The sequence below is a fragment of the Gallinula chloropus genome (assembly GCF_964237585.1).
Source record: "Gallinula chloropus genome assembly, chromosome: 1".
NCBI classification, from domain to species: Eukaryota; Metazoa; Chordata; class Aves; order Gruiformes; family Rallidae; genus Gallinula; species Gallinula chloropus.
In genome coordinates this window covers 88,291,041-88,311,587 of record NC_140085.1, presented here as the reverse complement: position 1 = coordinate 88,311,587, position 20,547 = coordinate 88,291,041, and the positions used below count along the sequence as shown (strand labels likewise).

At 48.9% G+C, this 20,547-nt stretch overlaps 1 protein-coding gene across 1 annotated transcript; it reads left to right on the top strand.

The window, feature by feature from the left end:
- The first annotated feature begins 27 nt into the window (after positions 1-27).
- TMEM39A (transmembrane protein 39A) lies at positions 28-20,194 on the top strand. Its single transcript, XM_084266680.1, has 9 exons — positions 28-284; positions 11,325-11,518; positions 13,039-13,261; positions 14,643-14,726; positions 16,164-16,306; positions 16,705-17,053; positions 17,875-18,062; positions 18,533-18,653; positions 19,207-20,194. Exons 2-9 carry the CDS (start codon positions 11,406-11,408, stop codon positions 19,438-19,440), a joined length of 1,455 nt encoding a protein of 484 aa, XP_084122806.1. The 5' UTR covers positions 28-284; positions 11,325-11,405; the 3' UTR covers positions 19,441-20,194.
- Positions 20,195-20,547: the final 353 nt, after the last annotated feature.

Below are 20,547 nucleotides of genomic sequence, written 5' to 3'. Positions count from 1 at the left end.
CCGCGTCCTCTTCCCTCTCTTTGCCTGCCCCGCAGGGCGGCCGCGGTTGCCCGCCCTTGCTCCTGCCCCGCCGCGGGGTGCCGGGCTCCGGTGGGCAGCGGCGAGCAGGGTCTGCCCGGCGGGAGGAGGGGCGGCTCCGCGGGGCACCCGCCGCAGCAGCAACAGCAGCAGCAGCAGCCTCGCTCCCCGCCGGCGGCCGGGGTTCGCCGCCGGGCCGCTACCGCCGGAAGGGGACCCCGCTGCCGGCTGATGTCCGAGCCGCGCCGCCGCCCGCGCTTGGATGTGTGAGTACCGGCCTCGCCGCTCCCTCCCGGCGGCTCCGCTCCCGGAAAGCCCGAGCGATCGGAGGCGGGTGGCCGGGATCCGCGGGGACCGTGCTGGGGGACGGGACCTTGTCCCGGCGCTGCGGGGCCGGGCGGCCGAGCCGCCTCCCGCCGCGGCCCCCACCGGCTGCCCCGTGCGTGCGGTGCCGCTTCCCGCCTACCTGAAGCTCGGTGCGCGTGTGGCGGGGAGGCTTGTGCGGGCTTTGTTCCGCCCTGCCGGGACGGGGCAGCGCTGGGTCCCGGGCTTCTCTCGCTTTAGGCGTTCCCGGACGCGGCTGGGCTGAAGTGAGGTGCGGGCGCCTTGCGGAGAGGAGGGCTGGGGAGCAGACGGGAGGAAGTTGGTCCGCGGACACGGGTGGCTTTGCCTTGGGGGCTCAGAACGCCGTCCGTGCGTCCCGCGAAGCCCTGCACAGGCGGTAGGGGAGGGCACCGTCCTGTGTGGGGTGAGGAACTGAAGCAGTCCTCTGTGTGCCAGGCTAACACACCACAAGGTACCGTTTCCAGAATGGATGCAGGCAGGCAGGCATCTCTGTGGCTGCTCTTTTTCACGCCAGGAAGAAAAGCCTACCGACCGCCCCCCATCATGTCCGATAGCATTCAGGCTGATGACTTCCTTATTGCCAGGTAGCTCCTTGGCTGCTCCAGCATCGTTTTAACGTGTGAACGTGTAGCTGAAACAGCAGCAGCTTTGTTTGCAATGTACGATGGCTCTCGTGCATGCTTTTCCATCGTGAATAACAGGCCCCTGGTATCACTGGCGCCTGTTACAACTGCAAGTGAAAGAATCACATGGCTGTGTTCCAGAGTGGTGAGTCGCAAAGTTTTTGAAGACGAGGCATCCCTTCTGCAACCAACTCGGGTTTGTTTGGTTGCTGTGGTCAGAAGAGGTTTTCTAGGAGAGGGATGCAGTAGTACGGCGATGGGACTGGAACGGATCAGCTCCAGGATGTCAGGAGTAGAGCAGGATCCTTTAACCTGCAGACTGTGCCTTTTGCTTACCTCTTGGCACTCCTGTTGTTGGCATGGCTTTGTTTTCAGTGCTCGTTTCTCCTTTCAGCTACTTGTTTGAATGCAGGCTCCTTCAGCTGGGTGATGCTGTGCTGGTAAAATGGGCCCACTGGCACCAAAGCAGCAGCCAGGCAGTGCTGACCTCTGGGACTTGTGCCAGAACTTCACCCACTCCTTGTTGTTTGTTATTGAACTGGAAGTTCTTCAGGTGTACATGCAGCTACTTCTTGTTTCTGTTCTCGGGTATCTTTGGCTCTGGTTTTGCAGTGCAAACCAGCACGTAGGGTGGGAGTGCTGTCCAGGCCTGATTTATTTGGAAAGACAGAGAAACTCGGGTAACTTCACTCTACCCAGTTAACGTTGGCTAATGTGATGTGTGCTCCTAAACACAGGACCACAGAGGTCTGCATGCTGCTTGTACCGCTTGTTCCTTGCTGACTCTTTACAGCTCTAGTGACCTGCAGGCATTTGAGACCTGACTGCCAGAAGATCTGGGTACCAACACTACTACACCAGTAGAGGTATCTATATTGTCTCAATGTGAGCATTCGAAATCAGGGATAATTTACAAAAGGTGGGCCTCTCGTATTACCTTTTTTAGCGTTTTTTTTTTACAGTCTTTTTGACTGTAAAACAGGGATAAAATATTTTGCCTCCTACTTTTGGAGAGTAAGTTTCTATTCTGCTTGGAAGAAAACAAATTCTTACCAAAACTCCTGGCGATGTACAGGTTAGCACCTTGCTGAGTTATTCTTTTAGGAGAGACACTAATGGCCTCCCACAGTAGCTAAGGAAATCGAGTTGTTCTCATCTTGGCGGCCTGCCTGTGTTAGCAATATTTGTGCCTGTGTAACATTGCCAGTTTAGTTATACTGTTATATATTACTCAAAAGCAAACAGGCTTAATCACTTTTTTTGTCCATGCTTTCATCAGACACCATTTTTTAGCCTGCAACTTTAGAATTGGATTAGATGTGTCACATTTGAGGCAGGAGAACCCCACCTTTCTTCTGGTTTTGGAGTTGGGCAGCGCCAAACACAAATCTTACTCTGTCCTGCAAGTTGACTTGGGCAACTCAAGTCTGGATATCATAAAACTAACTTTTTGTTTTCTCCTGCAGGTGTCAAATCTGGATGTTTGACAATGCAGCAAGAGCAGATATGCTAGAAATGTATGTTAAGGTGGCTTCCAGTTTCCATGAGTGTTCAGTTCAGAAACCAATTGGGCACCCAGTACAAGTCTGTTAGAGGTACTGCTCCTAAGGATGGATGTGGTGCAGAGCAACATGGTAGTACTGATTCTGAGACCCTCCTACTGTCAGTCAGAGTATGCTGTGCTCTCTCTGCATTGGCATCGTGAAATCCTGGGGAAAATTTTTCTTCTGGCAGTTACAAGCTTGTGTTTCAGTTTTGGTTTGTGAATGTTAAACTCTTAGTTGGAGGTGTTGGATTCATACTCTGGATCAAAAGAAGAGATACTCTGTCAGTACAAAGACTTATGTGCTCTTTGGCACCGCTGAAAATCAAGTGTAGGATTTGGTTGGATTTGTTTACTATTAGAATGTTTGGTCTTAAAAATATTACCAATTCCTGATCATTCTTTTCTTTGTCCGTGGTGAAATCTCATGTCCTGGCATGTTTATGGACTGAGAAATACAGAGGAGGGTTGAATTTAGCTTGCAGAATATACTTAAATGCATGGGATCTTTAGACTTCAGTATTACTTGATCTATGTTACTTAACAGTGAGGCATGATATTCTGTTGTACATATATTTAGGTTTAGGGTCCATTTTGTCACACTGCCATTCAGTTGGAGAATGGATACAGTGTGATAGTACCACAGTGCTACCTGGTGCACAAGAAACCAAAAAGAAGATACAAAATTAGGACAGTCAGCCTTCCTCTTCTTTTGGTGACCCCTTCCCTCTGCCATCTCCTCAATCTGCTGTCTGGCTGCAGAGTTTGGCTTGTCCCAGTGGCGGGTGGCACTACAGAGTTAGCCCACTCTCCTCCTCTTTGTTCAGCTAACAGCAGCATGTCTCTTGTGCTGGTGGAGACTCGAGTTCGCTCATCCCCAGCCGTGCCCCAGTTAGGTAAGAGGCACAGCTTTTAGCAGGTGGACTTGTAAAATCGGAGGTAAATCTCTAGTAGCTGTGTGACTTGGGCAAATTGCTCACAAGCTATCACAAACTTGCCTGAAAGACTTCCTGCCATTCTTTGTGGGGTGTAGTCGTTTGAGAGTCACTTCCAACCCTTTTTTTTTTTTTTTTTTTTTTGACTTTTTGGGCTGAACGTGTTGCAAGCGGAAAGCTAGACTTCTGGTGGGAAGTGAGTATTATGCAAGCCAGCCAGAAAAGCTGTGCTGGCTGATGTGGTGCAGCGGCATCCACATATGCTGGGGGAGTGTGTGTGTGTGTGTGTGTGTTTGAAATGTATTTTTGAAATTTAAGAGGCAAGTAGAGGGGGAGTTGATGTATCCTCGTAGGTGTTTTATATTGTAATGCAAAGTTGTGATTTGTGCAAATGACAATTCATTTAGAATTCCCAGTGATAGTTTTGTTTTCCTGCGGTATCAGGGAGATGCAAATCGTCTCATCGCTGTGACACTTCCCAATATGAATCCCAGTGCAATGGCTTGGGGTTAAGGATCAAGGAAGTTTTTCCTCCTTGCGTTCTACTACCGTGCCTTCAGACTCACTGCCACAGATGGCAGTCGCCTGCCTTATTTTTAGCCGTGTGAGGACAAAACAGAAAAATCCTGGTGAGCCCCAGTGATTTGTCATCATGGCTGATCTCCATTAAATTAAACATAGGGATTGGCAGAGGAACGAAACCAGCAGGAGAGCCGCTTCTGTTTGTTTTCAAAAAAAGCTCGTCTGAAGCACTAAAATAATACTGTAAAAAATATTCACTACTATGTACAGAGACCCCTGGGAGGAGAACACTTGCCGAACAGTTTATCCTGTTTGGGATAAGGAAATTGAGGTCTAGGTCTGTAAAACAACTTCCCTGGAAGTCAGTTGAAGAGGAGAGATTAAAAAGCAAAAGAGTTCCTGGCATGCAGTCCTGTACTCAAGCCCCTAGATCGTATGTATGTGTCCTCGGTTAGGAGGAGGATGCATATTTTGGTGGCTTGCTTGGATGAAAGTTGTAAGGTGGGCTCTTAAGGCAAGAACATATTTCTACCCCCTCCCCCATGATTCTTTTCAGTGCCCATAGCCAGAATTCCCCTCCTCTCCCAGTCGGGTGTAAGGGAGGCCCACCAGTGTAGTTAGGGTCACGTGTTGATAAATTGTATTAACCGCCAGCTTTGCCGATGTTATGTCTACTAATACCATCCTGTGATTTAGCTTCCCAAACAGTGTCGTCTCCTCAACTGAAGTTTGTTTCTATCAGTAACAGGCACTTGGAGCTGGGGCTTAAAACTGTTGTGGTGTTACGTACTCAGATACTGTTTTGGATCTGAAGCTGAACCTTGGCCGAGCTTTCAGGCGATGGTGCAGGTTGCCTCTGAGAACCATAGGTCTGGCTCAGCAGTTCCCACCAGCCTCTCACTGTGGATGAGGCTGTACTTGGTTTCCCTTTCCCCACACAATTTAGAAGCATGGAAGCTGTAGGACCAAAATAGACCATGACCCAACTGGTCAGGCCTGCATTTCCCTCCGCTGCTGGAAAAGCTCAACTTCGCAGTTCTGCGTTGTTCTCACACAGGACCAAGCCAACACTTTCTTTATTCCCAGAACCAGTGTTTGGCTGTGAGTGTTGCTGTATACATCAGAAGCAGCCAAAGAAAATGTCTTGCTAACTGTGTGATACTGTTGTCTTGGTGAGGAGTGTGTTATCGGCCGCTTGTAGCTGCTGAGCCCAGAGGATCTTGTGTTGTGGGGTTTGTTGTTTTGTGGATTTTTTCCCCCCAGTTTTGGGGGTTTTTTTTGGAACATAATTTCACTGTCTTCATTCATAAGATTATTATAGTCATTCATTAAAGTCTTACTAAGTTGTTTGCTTTGACCTCCTGCAGCAGTTAGTTGCACAATGTAATTATATGGTTATGAGGTATTATTTTATTACTCCAGGAATCATGGCTTTGTTCTTCTACTCGCCAGAGGTTCATTACGAGGGCTTAGTGTGTGTATCTTTTTCTCTCTGCTTCACAAAGGCTCGAGCTCATCTGTATTCTGAAGAGGGCCATATCTCCTGCATGCCTCTGGAAATCTCCTCCTCGCACCCCCTAAAGTAAGGTCTTTGAGGGGGATTTTTAAGGAATGTGTGGGATTTGGGTTGGAAATCCCTCTCTGTTTTTAAAAATTGCCTTTTCATTCTCTTGGATAATTTTCTTGGTCTAGAGTATTAAGAACTTAAATCTGTGCCCCATCCTTAAAGAGCACGCCTGCAAAATGAGCTGAACTGAGTTTACTGCACTTTAACCTGGAGAGGCTTTTCCTGGAAGACTTCTCTTTCCTGCTCCCATTTTTGGTGGTGGGTGTTTGAAGTACCGTGGCAGCCACAAACAAGCACTGCCTTCGTCTTGTCTTTGGGTTGAACTTTTGTTTTCTGTGCTTACCTGTCTGCTCAGCTCCAGCCTCCCTTGCTGAGGATGCCTGAAATAAGTCATGTGGTACATACGCCACTTACAAATTCTCGCCTTCTTGCTACTTTTGTCCTCTGGTTTTGGCACGTGTGTAGGGGACTGATAGGTGGAGCCTCTTCAGCCAGGGTTGTGCTGTATCAGCCTGCACTGACTTGTGGTCTTGCCAAGTTGGTTTTGTTATTACAGAGGAGGTTCTAGGTTCTTAGTCACTGAGCAAAAATTAGCCTTGCCGGCGCATCACCTGACAGCGGTGATTCACCATCCAGCACTCATCCTGTTCAACCGACCCTGGGCTGCGCTTAATGTGGGGAAGGGGGGTTCTGTCTCTCTCTCTGTGCCGAATGTCCCTCTTAATCCGTTGTTCCTCTGGAGTGAGGACGTGGAAAATGTGCTGACTTGGGACACCTCCCTCCTAACCAGTTCTGCCTTGCAGCCCAGGGCCAAGTGCTGGGCCAGGTGGCGGGTGTGTGCCTTTGGAGCCAGCCCGAGTTGAAAGGTTGTGTTGACTTAGCGCTGGGGAAGCACTATACAAGCCAAATATTTAGCTTTCCATCTGATAACCCACTGGTTGTTTCCTCCCTCCAACCAAATGCTTTTTTTTTTTTTAATCCCAGACCAAGTTAGGGCTTCCACAGAAGTTTTGCAGCTTCTTGGCTTATGGTGTGACAGAAGCAAAGACAAGGTGGCCTTGTTACCGAGGCCCGGGTGCGGCCGTCGCTGTTCCCAGGCTCTCTTCTCAATCGTTGGGGTTTTTCTGTTTGCATTGCATTGGGTGAATCTGTTGCCAGCTTTGTGTCTCAGTTTTTCCATCTGTCAAAACGTAGTTATTTAAATAAATAAAAGACTCACGCTAAAAAGGAAGTAAAAACCAGCAGTAGCAACTAGGACACGCAGCAGTTTCTAAGAAAACGTGACTACAAGGTGAATTTGCTGATGGTTGGCAAGGAAATCAGGGTTGTTGGACAAATGCAAGTTTAGAATTAAGCTGACCAGCTACAGTAACTTGAAGTGAGGACATTAGTATGAGACCTTTGTACCTCTCTTGTTTCAATTTCGGAGATGAGTGGGGGCGAAATGAGGAAGAGGAGAAAGAGCTGAGTGTCTGCCAGCTGAAAGTCATGGCTGCTACAGTGCGTATTTAATTCCAATGTTTAGAGAATCCTACCATGTTTTTCTCCTGCCATCCTTCCAGAAATGGTTTCACTGGGGGCTAGTAACTGTCTTTAAAACCTTGCTTGCAAGCTGTGCTCAGGGACAGAGGGACACAGGCCTACCCTGGTCTGGGACATGGGCCCACCCTGTGGGGCAGCCACAGAAGCGGTACGGGTGCTGGCTGTGCTGTTCAGTGGCAGCCACGGTCATTCAGGCCAGGCCAAACCAGCAGACCCTTGCCTTTGAGGTCAGAGCTTATCCATCTGGTCCAGAATGTTATGTTCCTTCTTTTTTTGAAGGAAAACGATCTAGAAGCCAGTGCTACTGACAGCAAGGGGACATGTGGCCGTTACAGCCAAAAGAAGGAACTGCCAGATAACTTGGATGCAGGAGTGCTGTGGAGATGTGGCTGCTGCCTCCACGCCTCTTGGCTTGTACTTTCCCTGTGCTGTCCCCAGTTCCTTTATCCTTTTGTCCCGCTGGTTCAGGGTATTACCACTGGCAGCCAGAGGGGCTGGAAATGCTGGTGGTGTTTCATCAGCATTGGTATGTAGTTCCTTGTGCTTCGTGTCAACGCTCTGCAGCCGTGTCATGGGGGTGGCCAGCTGCACTTCCCTGCGAGGGAGTGCTGCACAGGTGGCAGCTGTGTTTCCAGGCCTGTGTAGCCGTAAAGCATGGGCACCCCGAATGGAAGGTCTTGCTAGCAACACTGGGAACTTCTGTGTTGCCAAGGAGGAGGGGAGCCAAGCAGAGCCCCCTCACTAACGGCAACAGAGGCAACGTGTTGCTTCACCCCCAAGGCATCATGTACTTGCTCAGCGGGAAGAATGCTGCTTTAAGATGGAGAGTTGCAACGAGATACCTGTGGTGGTCTTTTAAGCCCAGTTGCTGCAAGTGAAGGTGGCCACGTTTCCCTTTCTTGAATGTCTGGTTGTAGGGCTTGTGGAGCCAAGGAGAGTCTCTTGAATGTTTTCCAAGCTCTGAGAGTTCTCACGCCTCAGTGCAGCGAGCTTCCCGAGAGGATTGGAGGCTTGGGGTTTTCTCCAATTAAAAACCCGTTAACTCCATCAAAATAACTGGCTAAGCATTGTGGCGTTCCCAGCAGAGGTGGGGAACCAGGCAGACTTTTCATTCTGAGTCACTGACTCTCCTCTGATTTGCTGCTTTTTAAGAGCCAGCTGCTGATGCAGGAGCATGATTCTGAGTGATGGCCCCTGGGGAACAGGATGGAGCTACATGCTGCTTCACCTCTGAACTGGGTCTTCATCAGTAAAGCCTTGCTTATGACTGGTTCTTGCCTGCCCTAATCCTGCCTCATCAGTAATGCTGGGGAGCTGATGGGGGGGCGTGTGTTGGTTCAGAAAAACAAAATGCCCAAGTACTTTCTGCAGTCCTAAAAGCACAGAATGGAAATCGGAGGGTCTGCTGTTCTGTAGGTGGTCCCTCAGATCCTTCTTGGCCGTTTTTATGCCCATATTTGCTTGAGAGATCTTGAACACTAGGCAGTGTCTATTCTGGAGATGTTGGGGATGAAGGGACTGCAGATATGTGACTTCTTTTTGTGGGAGATTATAGATGAACTGGGAAGAATAATGTGGAATTGCATTAATGGACCAAGGAGTCTTGTCAGGAAAAGCTTTTATCTTCCATTACTCACTTTTTGTGCCTGTGACTGTACATAAAACAACATCGCTGATGGGGTGGGGGCTCTGGCAACGGAGAAGGGAGCCTGGTAGGCTCCCAGCTCACTCTGCAGGGTCTTTATTAACTTGGATGTGCACAGATATCCTTTATCTGTTACACGGGCACTTTCTTTTTTCTTAGCATATTATCCACAGTAGAATCATGCCTTTGTTTATTAATTGCAAACTATAAAAAGGCTTTTTCCCATGCCTGTCTCCTTGAAAAGGACGGCTGTTGATTGGTTCAAGGCCAAAACAAGCAGACTCCAAGAGTCAGGCTGATCTGTAACCTCGCTGCTTTGTTTAACTTTATCTGGGGAGATTCAGTTTTTTTGTGGCTAGTCTTACAAAACAAAAGCAAACAAAAACGGACTGGTTATTAGGCAGATTTTTTTTCTAATGATTAGGCAGACTTTTTCTTTGATCAGGCTCTGGTGAAGTCAAGTTGCTTAAAGCTGGGCTTGAGGAACTGCCCGGTCTATATATTTATGGGCCACCACAAAAGGCCTCACTCAAGTGCATTAAAAATATGGTGTGCTGACTTTGAGGGCTTCTTTCTGCAGGCATTCTTTTCTGCTGGTGTAGCAGCCTGCATTTTACTGGTTTGCAAAACCAGAGGGTGGAAGTGCGATTACTCGGTGTCCATGTGAAGAATACTAATGGGATAACGCTAATGAGAGCTGTGAAATTATTCTCATGAATTATTGGATGTGGCATAAAATACCTTCCACTGTTGAAACCGCTAATTGGACCACCATCCCTTATCGTAAGTGTCCTGTAGGTTGAATCAGACCAATTGTTTTACCTTCCACAGTCCCTGTAAGAGTTTAATTTGACTTAAAATGGCTTTCAAAGTTGCCCCTTCTAGAGGTTTTTCTCGTTTTCTTCTTCACCTTGGCTGCTTATGTAAAGTGTCTGGATGCCCTAAGTGAATAAGTGTATTGTCTGCTGCTGCCCCTAACTCACCTTGTGCACGTGGGAGATTTTTCTTCTGTTGATGTTTAATTCCAGAAGCAGATATATTCCCAAATTAAACTCTAGAGCATCCTAGAGAAATTTTGTTGAAATCTTTAGAGTCTCAGCTAGAAAGATATGGAAGGCTTCCATTCTCGGTCATATTGTCATCAGAATTACAATGAGCATTTTGAAGCCTGCCAAAACACAGTATTTTGCCCCAAACCCAAACTGTCCAAAGTTGGTGCCCTTCTGTCATGCAGTCTCACAACTCTTCCCCTCCAGGATCTTGGTTTGGTTGGGTTTTTTAAGTATTTTTGCAAGTGACTTTCACGTGGACATGTGGAAAGCAGTTGGTTTTTGAAACATCTTTGGTTTTGTTGAAATTTTGAGACTTGCTTACTGTAGTAGAGATTAAGGATGGGAAATTTTAATACAAAGGATGATTCTTTGAGGGAGGGTTTTTTTTAGGATGCTTCTCCTGCACACCGTGGTCATGGTGACAATGGTGTGACTCATTGAGTAAACTTCCTGGCATTTCTGCCAGCTGTTATTTCTCTGGATTTTAAAGGAGGGGATAACTAAATTATAAATAGATGATAGGTTCCATCTGTAAATTTAAGAGCTAGATCCAGAGTTTCCCAGAAGGTGGGAGTGCCTTTTCTTTTTTGGACCCTGGGTTGGTTCGGGCGCTGCTCCTTTGACAGAGGGACAGCTCATGAGTCTCCAGACCCGCAGACTCACCAGAGTCCTTGTAATGAGGTTCTTGCTCAGTGTCTTCATTCTGTTAAGCACTTGGAATGACTTCCAGATTGGCGCCCCAGTTCAACCCCTCGCTCTCTTAACCTCCACTAGCCATCAGAAACTTACCTGGATAGGGAAATCCTTGTGGTGTCATGTGGGAGACCAGAGAAATAAATATTTACAGGCCTACTTAAAAACTATTTTGGGGGGGGGGGTGGGTGGGCAGGAAGGCTGGGATATGCACGTGCTTAGCCATGCGTTTGAATACGTATTCATGTGTGTGGTATTACAGAGCTCTGCTAGCTAGAACCACTTGTTAATAGGTGTCCTACCACCGTGTCAGTCCAGCTTTCTTAGCACAGAAGGGAGCTGAAACACGCAATTAACTTGATGGAGACCGATCAAGGCTGTCTTTTCTGAGCTCTGGCAGAGGGGCCAAAGCATCAGAGCATGTCAAATGGTGTGTTGGGTGGTTCAGAAGACCTGAGAAGCTGTAATTGCTCCTTGCATCAGAACAGGGAGAGGGCTCTTCCAGGCTTGCTTTTGAAACACAGCACGCAGTTGCGCAGTCTCCAGCGCTGAAGATGCTCGGTGGTGCTTTCCAGCCAACAGGAAGTACTTGCAGTCACTGATGGCTAATTTAAGCAGCTGCTTTTTAAAGACACAGTGTCAGTGGTGTCTGTTCTGCGTATGCAAGCAGATGCTGATCTGGTGCTGCTGAAGTGGCACGGTGTTTCAGGGTGGTGATGGGTGTCCCACTGGGCTCTGCACATGAGAGTGGCTTTCTTCTGCATGAATTCATTTGGCAGGGGTGTGAACTAGGTGACCAACAGATCGAAGCTGAAGTAATGTTTCTGCCTCCTTTGCAGACCTGGGAAGGCTTCAGGATCGTTGTCTGGGTCTCAGGGCTCAGCCTGCCGGAGGCACTGGAAGTGGACTGGTTCCTGGTCATGCCCGGTGGAAGGAGGGGACCCAGCCGGCAGCAGCTAAGCCGTTCAGCTTTACCTTCTCTCCAGACGCTGGTTGGCGGGAGCTGCGGAAACGGTACCGGTTTGAGAAACAGGTGAGGACAAAGGTAGGGTTGCTGAGACACCTGGGGGTAGGACATCACTCAAAGCAAGGAGCTGGATCCACTGAAGTCTGCGTGGGAGTGGCAGCTTCGTGGTTAGGGCGAGGAACTGGGAATCTCAAACCCTCTTCTGTGCCACTGGGAGATGGCCCCTCCAAAGGGGAATGTGCCCTGCATGACAAATCTCCTCCAGGTTCTCTTCCTAGCTCAGTTGCAGCACGTTTCCCTCTGCAGTCCCAGGCTTGGTGCATTAAAATCAGCCCCATGGGGAGACTTGCGGAAGCGATCTCTGCCACCCATCACCACTCACCATGGCCGCAACGGCCAGTTGTGGAAATCGCACAGTGCTCAGTTTGTCCTCTCCTGCAGCATATCCCAGAGCAGGGAGTCCTAGCAGGTGATGAGTCCATGTCTCTCTTGTTTGCCTGTGATACCACAAGGAGTTAGGGTGACAGGTCAGAGCTGAGCTGTGAGTCTGTCTCCTGCGTGATGGAAAGGTGGGGCAGGAGAATGCTTGTAGTCTATTTTAGCCCTGCTGGCTGCAGATTAAACTAACTCTTGCAGCTGGCAAAGCTCATCTCCATTTTGTGGGGAAGCTAGGGGATGAAAAAGGAGCACACAGTGATGTTTAGATATCCACATTTGGCACAAAGAAATAAAAGCCCCCAGTGTTCCTTCCATTCTGAAGTTACCAGACTAGAGAGAAAACTGTTGTTGCATGTTAAGGCCCTGATCTACTTGGTATAGGTTCGTCATTACACAGCAAAGATCCAAGCCATTTAGCTTTGACCTTCTCTGGCTGGGACAGATGGATGGCACAGGGTTAAATTCTTGAGCAAGTGACTGTGTTGAGATCATGGAGTCAGTGCCCCAAGCTCCTGGGGGAACAGGAGTTATCCTGGTTTCACTTGGGCACAGCATAGTTTATCTCTGAACTTCTTCCATCACTTTAGTCTGCCAGAGCTTTCAGTTGTCACAGCCTCCTCTGAAGGCTGAGAAAGAGGGAAGTGTGAAAAGAGTTGAGAGGTTAGCTTCTAGGAAGTGTCTAAACTCCTCCATCCCAGTTCTCTCTTCAAGAGAGGAACTGTGAGCAGAAAGACGATGGGCACTTTGCAATATGGGAGAAGGAGGCTGGGTGCTCCTGTATTGCGCTAGCGATGGGTTGAAGGAGCCAATGTTAAAGGCACAGTCTGGCACAGACATCTCAATGGCTGTTGCTTCCTCACTCTGTACCTCTGTTCCTTCACCTGCAAGTTGACTGAAATACTGTTGGGCATGTCACAACACCTCTGGCAGACCAATTTATTGTCTAGAGAAAATGCTGGATAAGGCTTTTGTCGGAGCTGGAGATGATGAAGCTCACGACGAGTCTTGCACCAGAAATATGAATGCAAGGCTGCAGCCATCTCTCCTCTGTCAATGCCCAGTCCCAGATTCACAACTCCCTGTTCTGGAAAATGGTAGGGATAATGATGTAGGATGTTAACCAAGTGAGTGATACCTGTCTACTTCAGGAATGGTAGTGCCATCAGCCTCTCCGCGCCTCCCATCACAGCACTGATTACTCCAGAGCCTGTGCGCCACTGTCGGATCCCTGAACTGCCGTTGGATGGGAGCCTTCTCTTTGAATTCCTGTTCTTCATCTACCTACTGGTAGCCCTGTTCATTCAGTACATCAACATCTACAAGACTGTCTGGTGGTACCCATACAATCACCCTGCTTCCTGCACCTCACTGGTGAGTTCCCCAGCAAACGTTGTCAGTCATGCTTTGTCATTACACAGCTTCTTTCCATGCTGCTTCAGTCCAGGAATCACAAAGCATTTGACATTGAGGAAGTGGAGTTCACATGCACCACCATCAGTGAGGGCCATGTCATCCCCCAATTTTCAGTGGAGAAAAAACATGGAAGGTGAGAGAAGACAGGTGTCAGCAGGGCCCCTTCAGTAGAAATTTCTTGCAGATACTTGCATGGCCTAGCTAGCCCCTAGGGTTTGAAATGAAGTGGAGACTCCAGGAGCCTGCTGTGAGTGACCCTTCCCAGTAGAAAGAGTGGAGCCAGAGAGGAGAGAGATGATTCAAGTTTTCATTAGGATCTTACAGCAGGGCAGCATCCAGAGGAGTTGAGGAGGGGATCTTCAGCTTATGTAAACCTGGTCTCAGTGGTTTCAGTCGTCTTCCTGTCCCAATGAGCTGAACAACGCAGTGGTGACCTGTACCTGAGTCAGCAAACTGGAAGTGGTCCTTCAATTTATACTGGGTGGGTCCTCACTGCTTGGAAGCACGAGGTGGTTCCTTAGTTAACTATACCAACGGGTGGTGCTGGTGTTCCATTTATCCAGCTATTAGTTTCAAGATCAGCTATGTGATGCAGGGTACCACTTTCTTCGAAGAAAAAGTGTTCTGATTTAGGCTCCCTACCCAAAAGGATTTAATGGCCACATGTTTGTTCCCATCAGAAATCAAGCATTCTTGTTTACCCAAGTTCTTCTTAAAGTCCCAGACAGCAGTATTCAGAGCCTGCTAACTGTTCTAGCCAGAACACGTTTGATGGCTTCACTGAAACATTGTAGGGATCCAGGAGCTTTTATCTAACTTGATGCAGCCAGAGCCAACATTAAATGTTTGACACAGATCTATGGCCTGTGAAGATGACGTTTTTCAGATCAACTTGATTATCAGGGAGCACTGGTCGCTACAGACCATTTCTGAGACTAAGAGCTAAAGTGAGTAGGTGTGCTCACTCTGGACTCCATTTCAGCTGCCTTTGCTTTGGTTGCTCAGTGTTTTTTTCCCAGGAGAACTTGCAAGCTGTTCTCCATACTAGGATGCTGGTCCTAGATGTTCTTTTGACCCCCAAAATACCTGAGTGAAAAGGTGGGGTTTGGATTTGTGGGGTTTTTTTCAGTGGAAATCTCTCAGTGGGAAGGAACCTTGATGTGGGGAAGATCTTCTGGAGACATTCCTGTGTTACATCTTTCTCCTTAATAGAGAGGCTTGAGGAATGCTTACACAAGATCCTAAGGCTGTCTCAGCGGCTCCTTATCCAGTCCCACCCCAGCTGGGTGGTTTTGGAGCCTCTTCCCTTGTTGAAGACCTTTTCTTTTTCCTCCTTCAGAATTTTCACCTCATTGACTACCACCTGGCGGCGTTCATCACAGTGATGCTGGCGCGGAGGCTGGTGTGGGCCCTTATCTCTGAGGTAACATTCCCACTGTTCCCTCTCCTGCCTGTAGAACTGGCTGCAGATCATGACCCTCCACAGACTAAGAAAGTTCTGCAAGTTTCCTCCGCCCCCAGAACAAGCCTGAGTGTGAAGGGCTAAGATTTTGGGGATGCCTTTCTGCCTTTGAGTTTTCTCCTTGAGCCCATTCGTGTCCCACTTGCTGCTTTGTCCCCGCAGGCACAATAACGTACCTCACTGTCTCGTGCCAGAGAAGTGACTGAGATAACTGCAATTCAGGTAGCAGGAAGGCGAATAGGGAGGTTAGCCAAGACTGGATGAATGGACAGGAGATTAGAGGGGAAAGGTTAGGAGGAGGATGTCTGAGTAAGTTAAAATGAAATAGGAACTGCTGGTAGAACTGCTTTTCTCAGTTACTCAATAACTTTGAGACTCTGGTCATGTCACCTCAGCTTTTGAGACCCTCTCAGTGTTTGTGAGAGCAGAACCAGGCCAAATACATGTTTGGAAAGGTCATTTGGAGGAAGAGGGGAGTTTTGTCCACTGAAATGGTTGATACAACTCCAGGCTAAGCAACTAAGCAGTAAGTTTTAAAATAAATAAATAAAGGAACAGGTGACTGGAGAAAAGAATCTTTTCATCTCTGATTCCAGCCATTTTCATTTCTGGTCACATCCTCTATAAAACTTCCCATAGACCGAAATTTCTACATTGAAACCTTCCATGCAAGTCCTTGCACATCCCATCTATTGGTTCCAACCCCCAAGAATCTTTCCATAGTTCAGTTGCCTTTTCCCCTCTGGAGACTGGAACAAGCTTTCTTGCTGGTGCCTCCTCACTGGACCACAGCTTGTCTGTCCAAACAGAGATGCGTGGCGGACATCTGATTTTGGGATTGCCAAGGTGTACCGTTTATTTTCTCCTCCCCCAGCTGAGAACTATGACAGTCCAGTTCTTCAGGAAAATGGATGCTGAGACCTGATCTTTCCAAAGGAAAGAGCAAGAGGAAATGTGTTTTGGACTATCCCAGACTGTCACCAGAACAATAAGGGACTTGAACAAAAAGATTTTCTACGTTGCAGTTTCAGGCCCTATTTTAGTCCTGCCCCACAACTTGTGCTTATTTGGCTCTTTCAGATTCTACCAATCGTGAATAAAATGGAAAATGTTCATTTTTCTAAGAGTCAAGTCTCCTCTTTCTGGGAGAAGGATGGCAGCCATACCTCTTACAGTGCCTCCTGGCAGCCCTCTCCCTGCTGCTCCTCCTCCACAGGCCCCCCGTGCTTGTGTTCAGGCAGTAATGTTACTCGTCTGGACACCGACCTGTGCAACCTGTCCCAAGGAACCTGCTTTGGCAGGGGGGTTGGACTCGATGGTCTCTGGAGGTCCCTTCCAACCCCTACCAGTCTGAGATTCTGTTACTGGGCTGCTGTAACATTTCTTCTCCCTTCACAGGCCTCTCAGGTGGGCGCGACATCGATGATTCACTACATGGTGCGCCTGGTGCTGCTCACCTTCTGTGGATGGGTGCTCTGCTGGACTCTGGTCAACCTCTTCCGCAGCCATTCGGTTCTCAACCTTCTCTTCCTGGGCTACCCGTGAGTGACACCGCTTTGTGCCCTCAGGGCTGGGGGACCAGAGCAGAGCTGCTTGGGGGTGGTGTAAGCCACCATGGGAAGCGGAGCTCTTGGCAGTAGTCTGTCTGATTGTAGTCTGTCTGAAGGGGAAGTAGAGGTGGCTGGGGGATGATGTGAGGTGACAGCGCTGGGCTGATGAAGCAGACTGCCTCAGTATGGTGTTTCCCTGAGGGGCCTTTACCATGAGTGAAGACTGGGCCGTTGGGATCATTGGTTCCACAAATGGGAGAATAATAGTGTGCTTCTGGAGTGAGGGTGCCTATAGGTCGTGCCCTCCTCATAAGGGCCAACATCTGTTGAGAATGGCTGCCACTTCAGCGCCACACACCCCACCCCCCCTGTTTTCTCTTTCCCTGCAGGTTTGGGGTCTACGTTCCTCTCTGCTGCTTCCACCAGGACAGCAGAGCGCAGCCCCTACCTGCGGACTGTGGTTACTTGGTACAGGACCAGATGGTGGATGATGGGGCTTCAGCTGTCAGCAGCCTGGTCAAACCCAAAGATTTCCTCTCACTTCTGTGGGAATCCCTGAGGGAACAGTTCAATAATCCTACGTCTATCCCCACCCACAGCTGCCCCCTCTCCCCAGATCTCATCCGCAATGAGGTGGAGTGCCTAAAAGCAGACTTCAACCGCAGAATCAAGGAAGTTCTCTTCAACTCTCTCTTCAGTGCCTACTACGTGGCATTCCTGCCACTGTGTTTCGTGAAGGTAGCTCTTGTCTGGCGCTCTCCATGCCCCTGCCCGCCGTCTCCTTCTGAACGCTGTGTGACTTGCTGCCAGGCCAGACTCCTGGTTAATTCCCCTTTTCTCTGTCTCCCCTTTGGCAGCCCGGATAGCGGAGCATGGCTGCATCCGGAGTGCACTAGTACTGCTCCTGGTTGGCGGATAGGTATTGCCATAAATGTGATGCACCTCTAGTCCCATCACCCCACTTACTAACTCCCCTTCTCCCACCCCCTGTCCTAGGCAGATCGATAGCTGTGTTCCTCCTAGGAAAGGGAACCTGTTGTTACCTGTCTCAGATCCAACATACTGGCTTTTGAGTCCTTGGATCAGAGGCTCTGGTGGTCAGCCGTTAGAAAGCAGAGCCAACTAGGATGCTTGGCAAGCTAAATCCAAGAACCTCTTGTCCATGTGGGGGTTGTATTTTCTTTTAATCACATTTTTCTGACTTGATTGAGCTCCAGTTGGTGTAGTGAAATGGGCAGGGCTCCACAATCCATGTAGCAGTCTCGGTGCAATTGGTGCTCCTGGGGCAGTTCTGTGGCGAGCAAACCCCCCCTTGTTACCTGCTGCTGGAAGAGGAGATGCACCAGCTGCTGCATCATCCCCCACCCTTTCTCCTTCAGGCCGAGGAGAAGGGAGTCTTGAGTGTTTCCTAAGCTGTAACCCTCTGAAACCACCGGTCCAAAAGCGCATGCCTGTAATGTGTGGTGTGGGTCTGCTGGATGCACACGCAGTACGTCCCTTGTCATTCCTTCCTCCCTCTTGTGACAGCAGTGGCAAGTTCTTGTCTGATCTCTTTGCAGAGCACCCAGTACTACGACATGCGCTGGTCCTGTGAGCACCTCATCATGGTGTGGATCAATGCCTTTGTCATGCTCACCACTCAGCTGCTGCCTCCCAAGTACTGTGACCTGCTCCACAGATCAGCTGCCCACCTTGGCAAGTGGCAGAAACTAGAACATGGTTCCTACAGCAACGCCCCACAGCACATGTGAGTGTGGGTATGGGGAGGGGTTGGTATGCCCAGCAAGGGGATGAGAAAGTGTTCTATCAGGTAGTATCAGCAATGCCTGTCTACTGAGGACAGTTTTCCATTCCCTGTGCAACTCTGCTGGTCCCTCTGCTCTCTAGAAACAGAAACATCTGACTGAGCCCCTCTGGTTATTGCTGGTTCCTTCTCAGAAAGAAAGGCTGACATCCTTGGCCACAGGAGAAGCAGCTTGTGCAGGGGGTGGCCACTTTTGCTGCGGTGGGCTAGGTTCTTGCACCAGGACCCGTTTGTTCACGTTATGCAGAGTTCTCTATTGGGTGGGCTTGCGATTACCTCTTTGTGCTTTATCCAGTGGGAGCCAGGACACGTCCTTGTGGCAGAGGCTGTTTCAAGATGTCACTGCTGTGACCCCCACCCCGTTCAGGGAGGGGGAGCACAGACACTAACGCTGCAGCCTTCTCTCCCCACAGCTGGTCAGAAAACACGATATGGCCGCAGGGAGTCCTGGTGCGACGCAGCCGGTGCCTGTACAAAGCAGTTGGGCCTTACAACGTAGCAGTGCCTTCAGACGTGTCCCATGCCCGCTTCTATGCAAGTACCTCTCCCCTGGCTTGGGGCGTTATGGGTGTGGGAGGGAGGGAGGGAGGGAGGGGAGGCTCACACCTTGCTGCAGCGGAGCAGGTCATGCAGAATGGGGTTCAGTGCCGTGCAACAGACTGTTGCTGCTGAACAAAACACCCCTTCTCAGCAGAGGGGCTTTCCTGTCACAGTGCTGCAGCGTTGTCTGGGCAAGATGGAAGCCATGGCTGCCTTGTCACCGCTTTCTCATCACGGTGACACAGCTCCCCATCAGGCAGTGGCATATTTATAATAGGGTTCTAGTTAACGTCTTTCAGGGAGATGGGAAAGTAGGTCAGCTGGCCAAGAAGTTATTCCACCCATCCTCCCCTTCTCAGACAAAACGACTTCTACATGCCACGTTTCTTATGCTGCGTTCCCTAAGTGGCAGCTAGTGGTGGCTGGCGTATAAACACTACTTCTGACCACGGTAGTGGTCGCCAGCTCAGCAGTGCCCAACAGCATCCAGGCTTTAACACTGCAGCAAGTTACAGACATCTGCCCTTCTCTAACTGTTTCCCTGCAGTTCCTCTTCCACCGTCCGTTACGGCTGCTCAACCTGCTGATTCTCATCGAAGGCAGCGTGGTCTGCTACCAGCTCTACTCGCTGCTGCGCTCCGAGAAGTGGAACCACACCCTCTCCATGGCCCTCATCCTCTTCTGCAATTACTATGTCTTATTTAAGCTCCTTCGGGACCGGATAGTATTAGGCAGGGCATACTCCTACCCGCTTAACAACTATGGACTCAAGGCACACTAGGCCGGCCAAACGTGTACCCCTTCCCTTCCCCTCCCCCCAGGGCAGGGAGGGAACCTCAGAAAAAAAAAAAAGAAAAAAAATATTTTCGTACAGTTCTATTTTTTTCTTGCAGCGTTTATAAATATTTAAAATATTTTATATTTTGTATACTATTGTTTTTGTGGGGCGGGAAGGGAACCAGTGGCAATTAAATGTTGCTTTATAAACAAGGTGTTATTTTATATATATATATATATATAAAAATCAATGTGTATATACCGTATATCTATACCCATACATATATCTCTGTGAAGCAACAGGAGCGTGTGTGTGGTCACTGCGTCCGCTTTGCTCACACAACTGCCTGGCTCTTGCACCCTGCGGGGACAGAGCTGCTGTTCGTTAGCACCTGGGCCACACCAGCAGCCAGGGGAGGAAAGGAAACACGGTGGCCTTTCACCAGGATGAGTAACGTTTGTATTGGTAACCTCAGCACTAGGAAGGGTCTTGTGCTTGAAACACGTGCTGATGTGGTACCAGTTTAGACAAAGGGAGGAAGCAGCATGTGGAAAGACAGACTAAGGTAGTGCCAGTCAGTAAAAGCTCTCTGTTCTTTTGCCTTGCCAGGGTTAGCAGGATGCAGGGTGGTGGTTTGTTTTAAATAACAAACACTTGACTCTAGCTCCTCTCTCTCCTAGCAACTCGAGCTCCCTCACTGCCCAGACAATCAATAATGAATGACAACTTTAGGGTAGCGTGTTATTTAGGAAAGGATTTGAAATAAATAGCTTCATCTAGCAGTAATGGTAATTGAGTATTTTAAACATCCCTCTCTACTCTCCTGAGTAATAGCATTAAAGAATATTTGGCCATTCCCTTCAAGCAGTATTGCTCCTGGCAGAAACTTACTCCTGTATGCAACACCTATCAACTCCCTTATTGCTGTAAGAGTCATTTCAGCAGTGTTTGGTTCCAAGGTAGGTTAGAAGTAGAGAAAACACTTTGCTTTTAAACTTCTCTTCATAATGCAGAACTATACTAGAAACTAGTGAAAAATAACTCTGGCAGTATCACATAGAGGAACTGAAGATAAAAGACAGTATCAATGATATAATTAATGGATGCTGG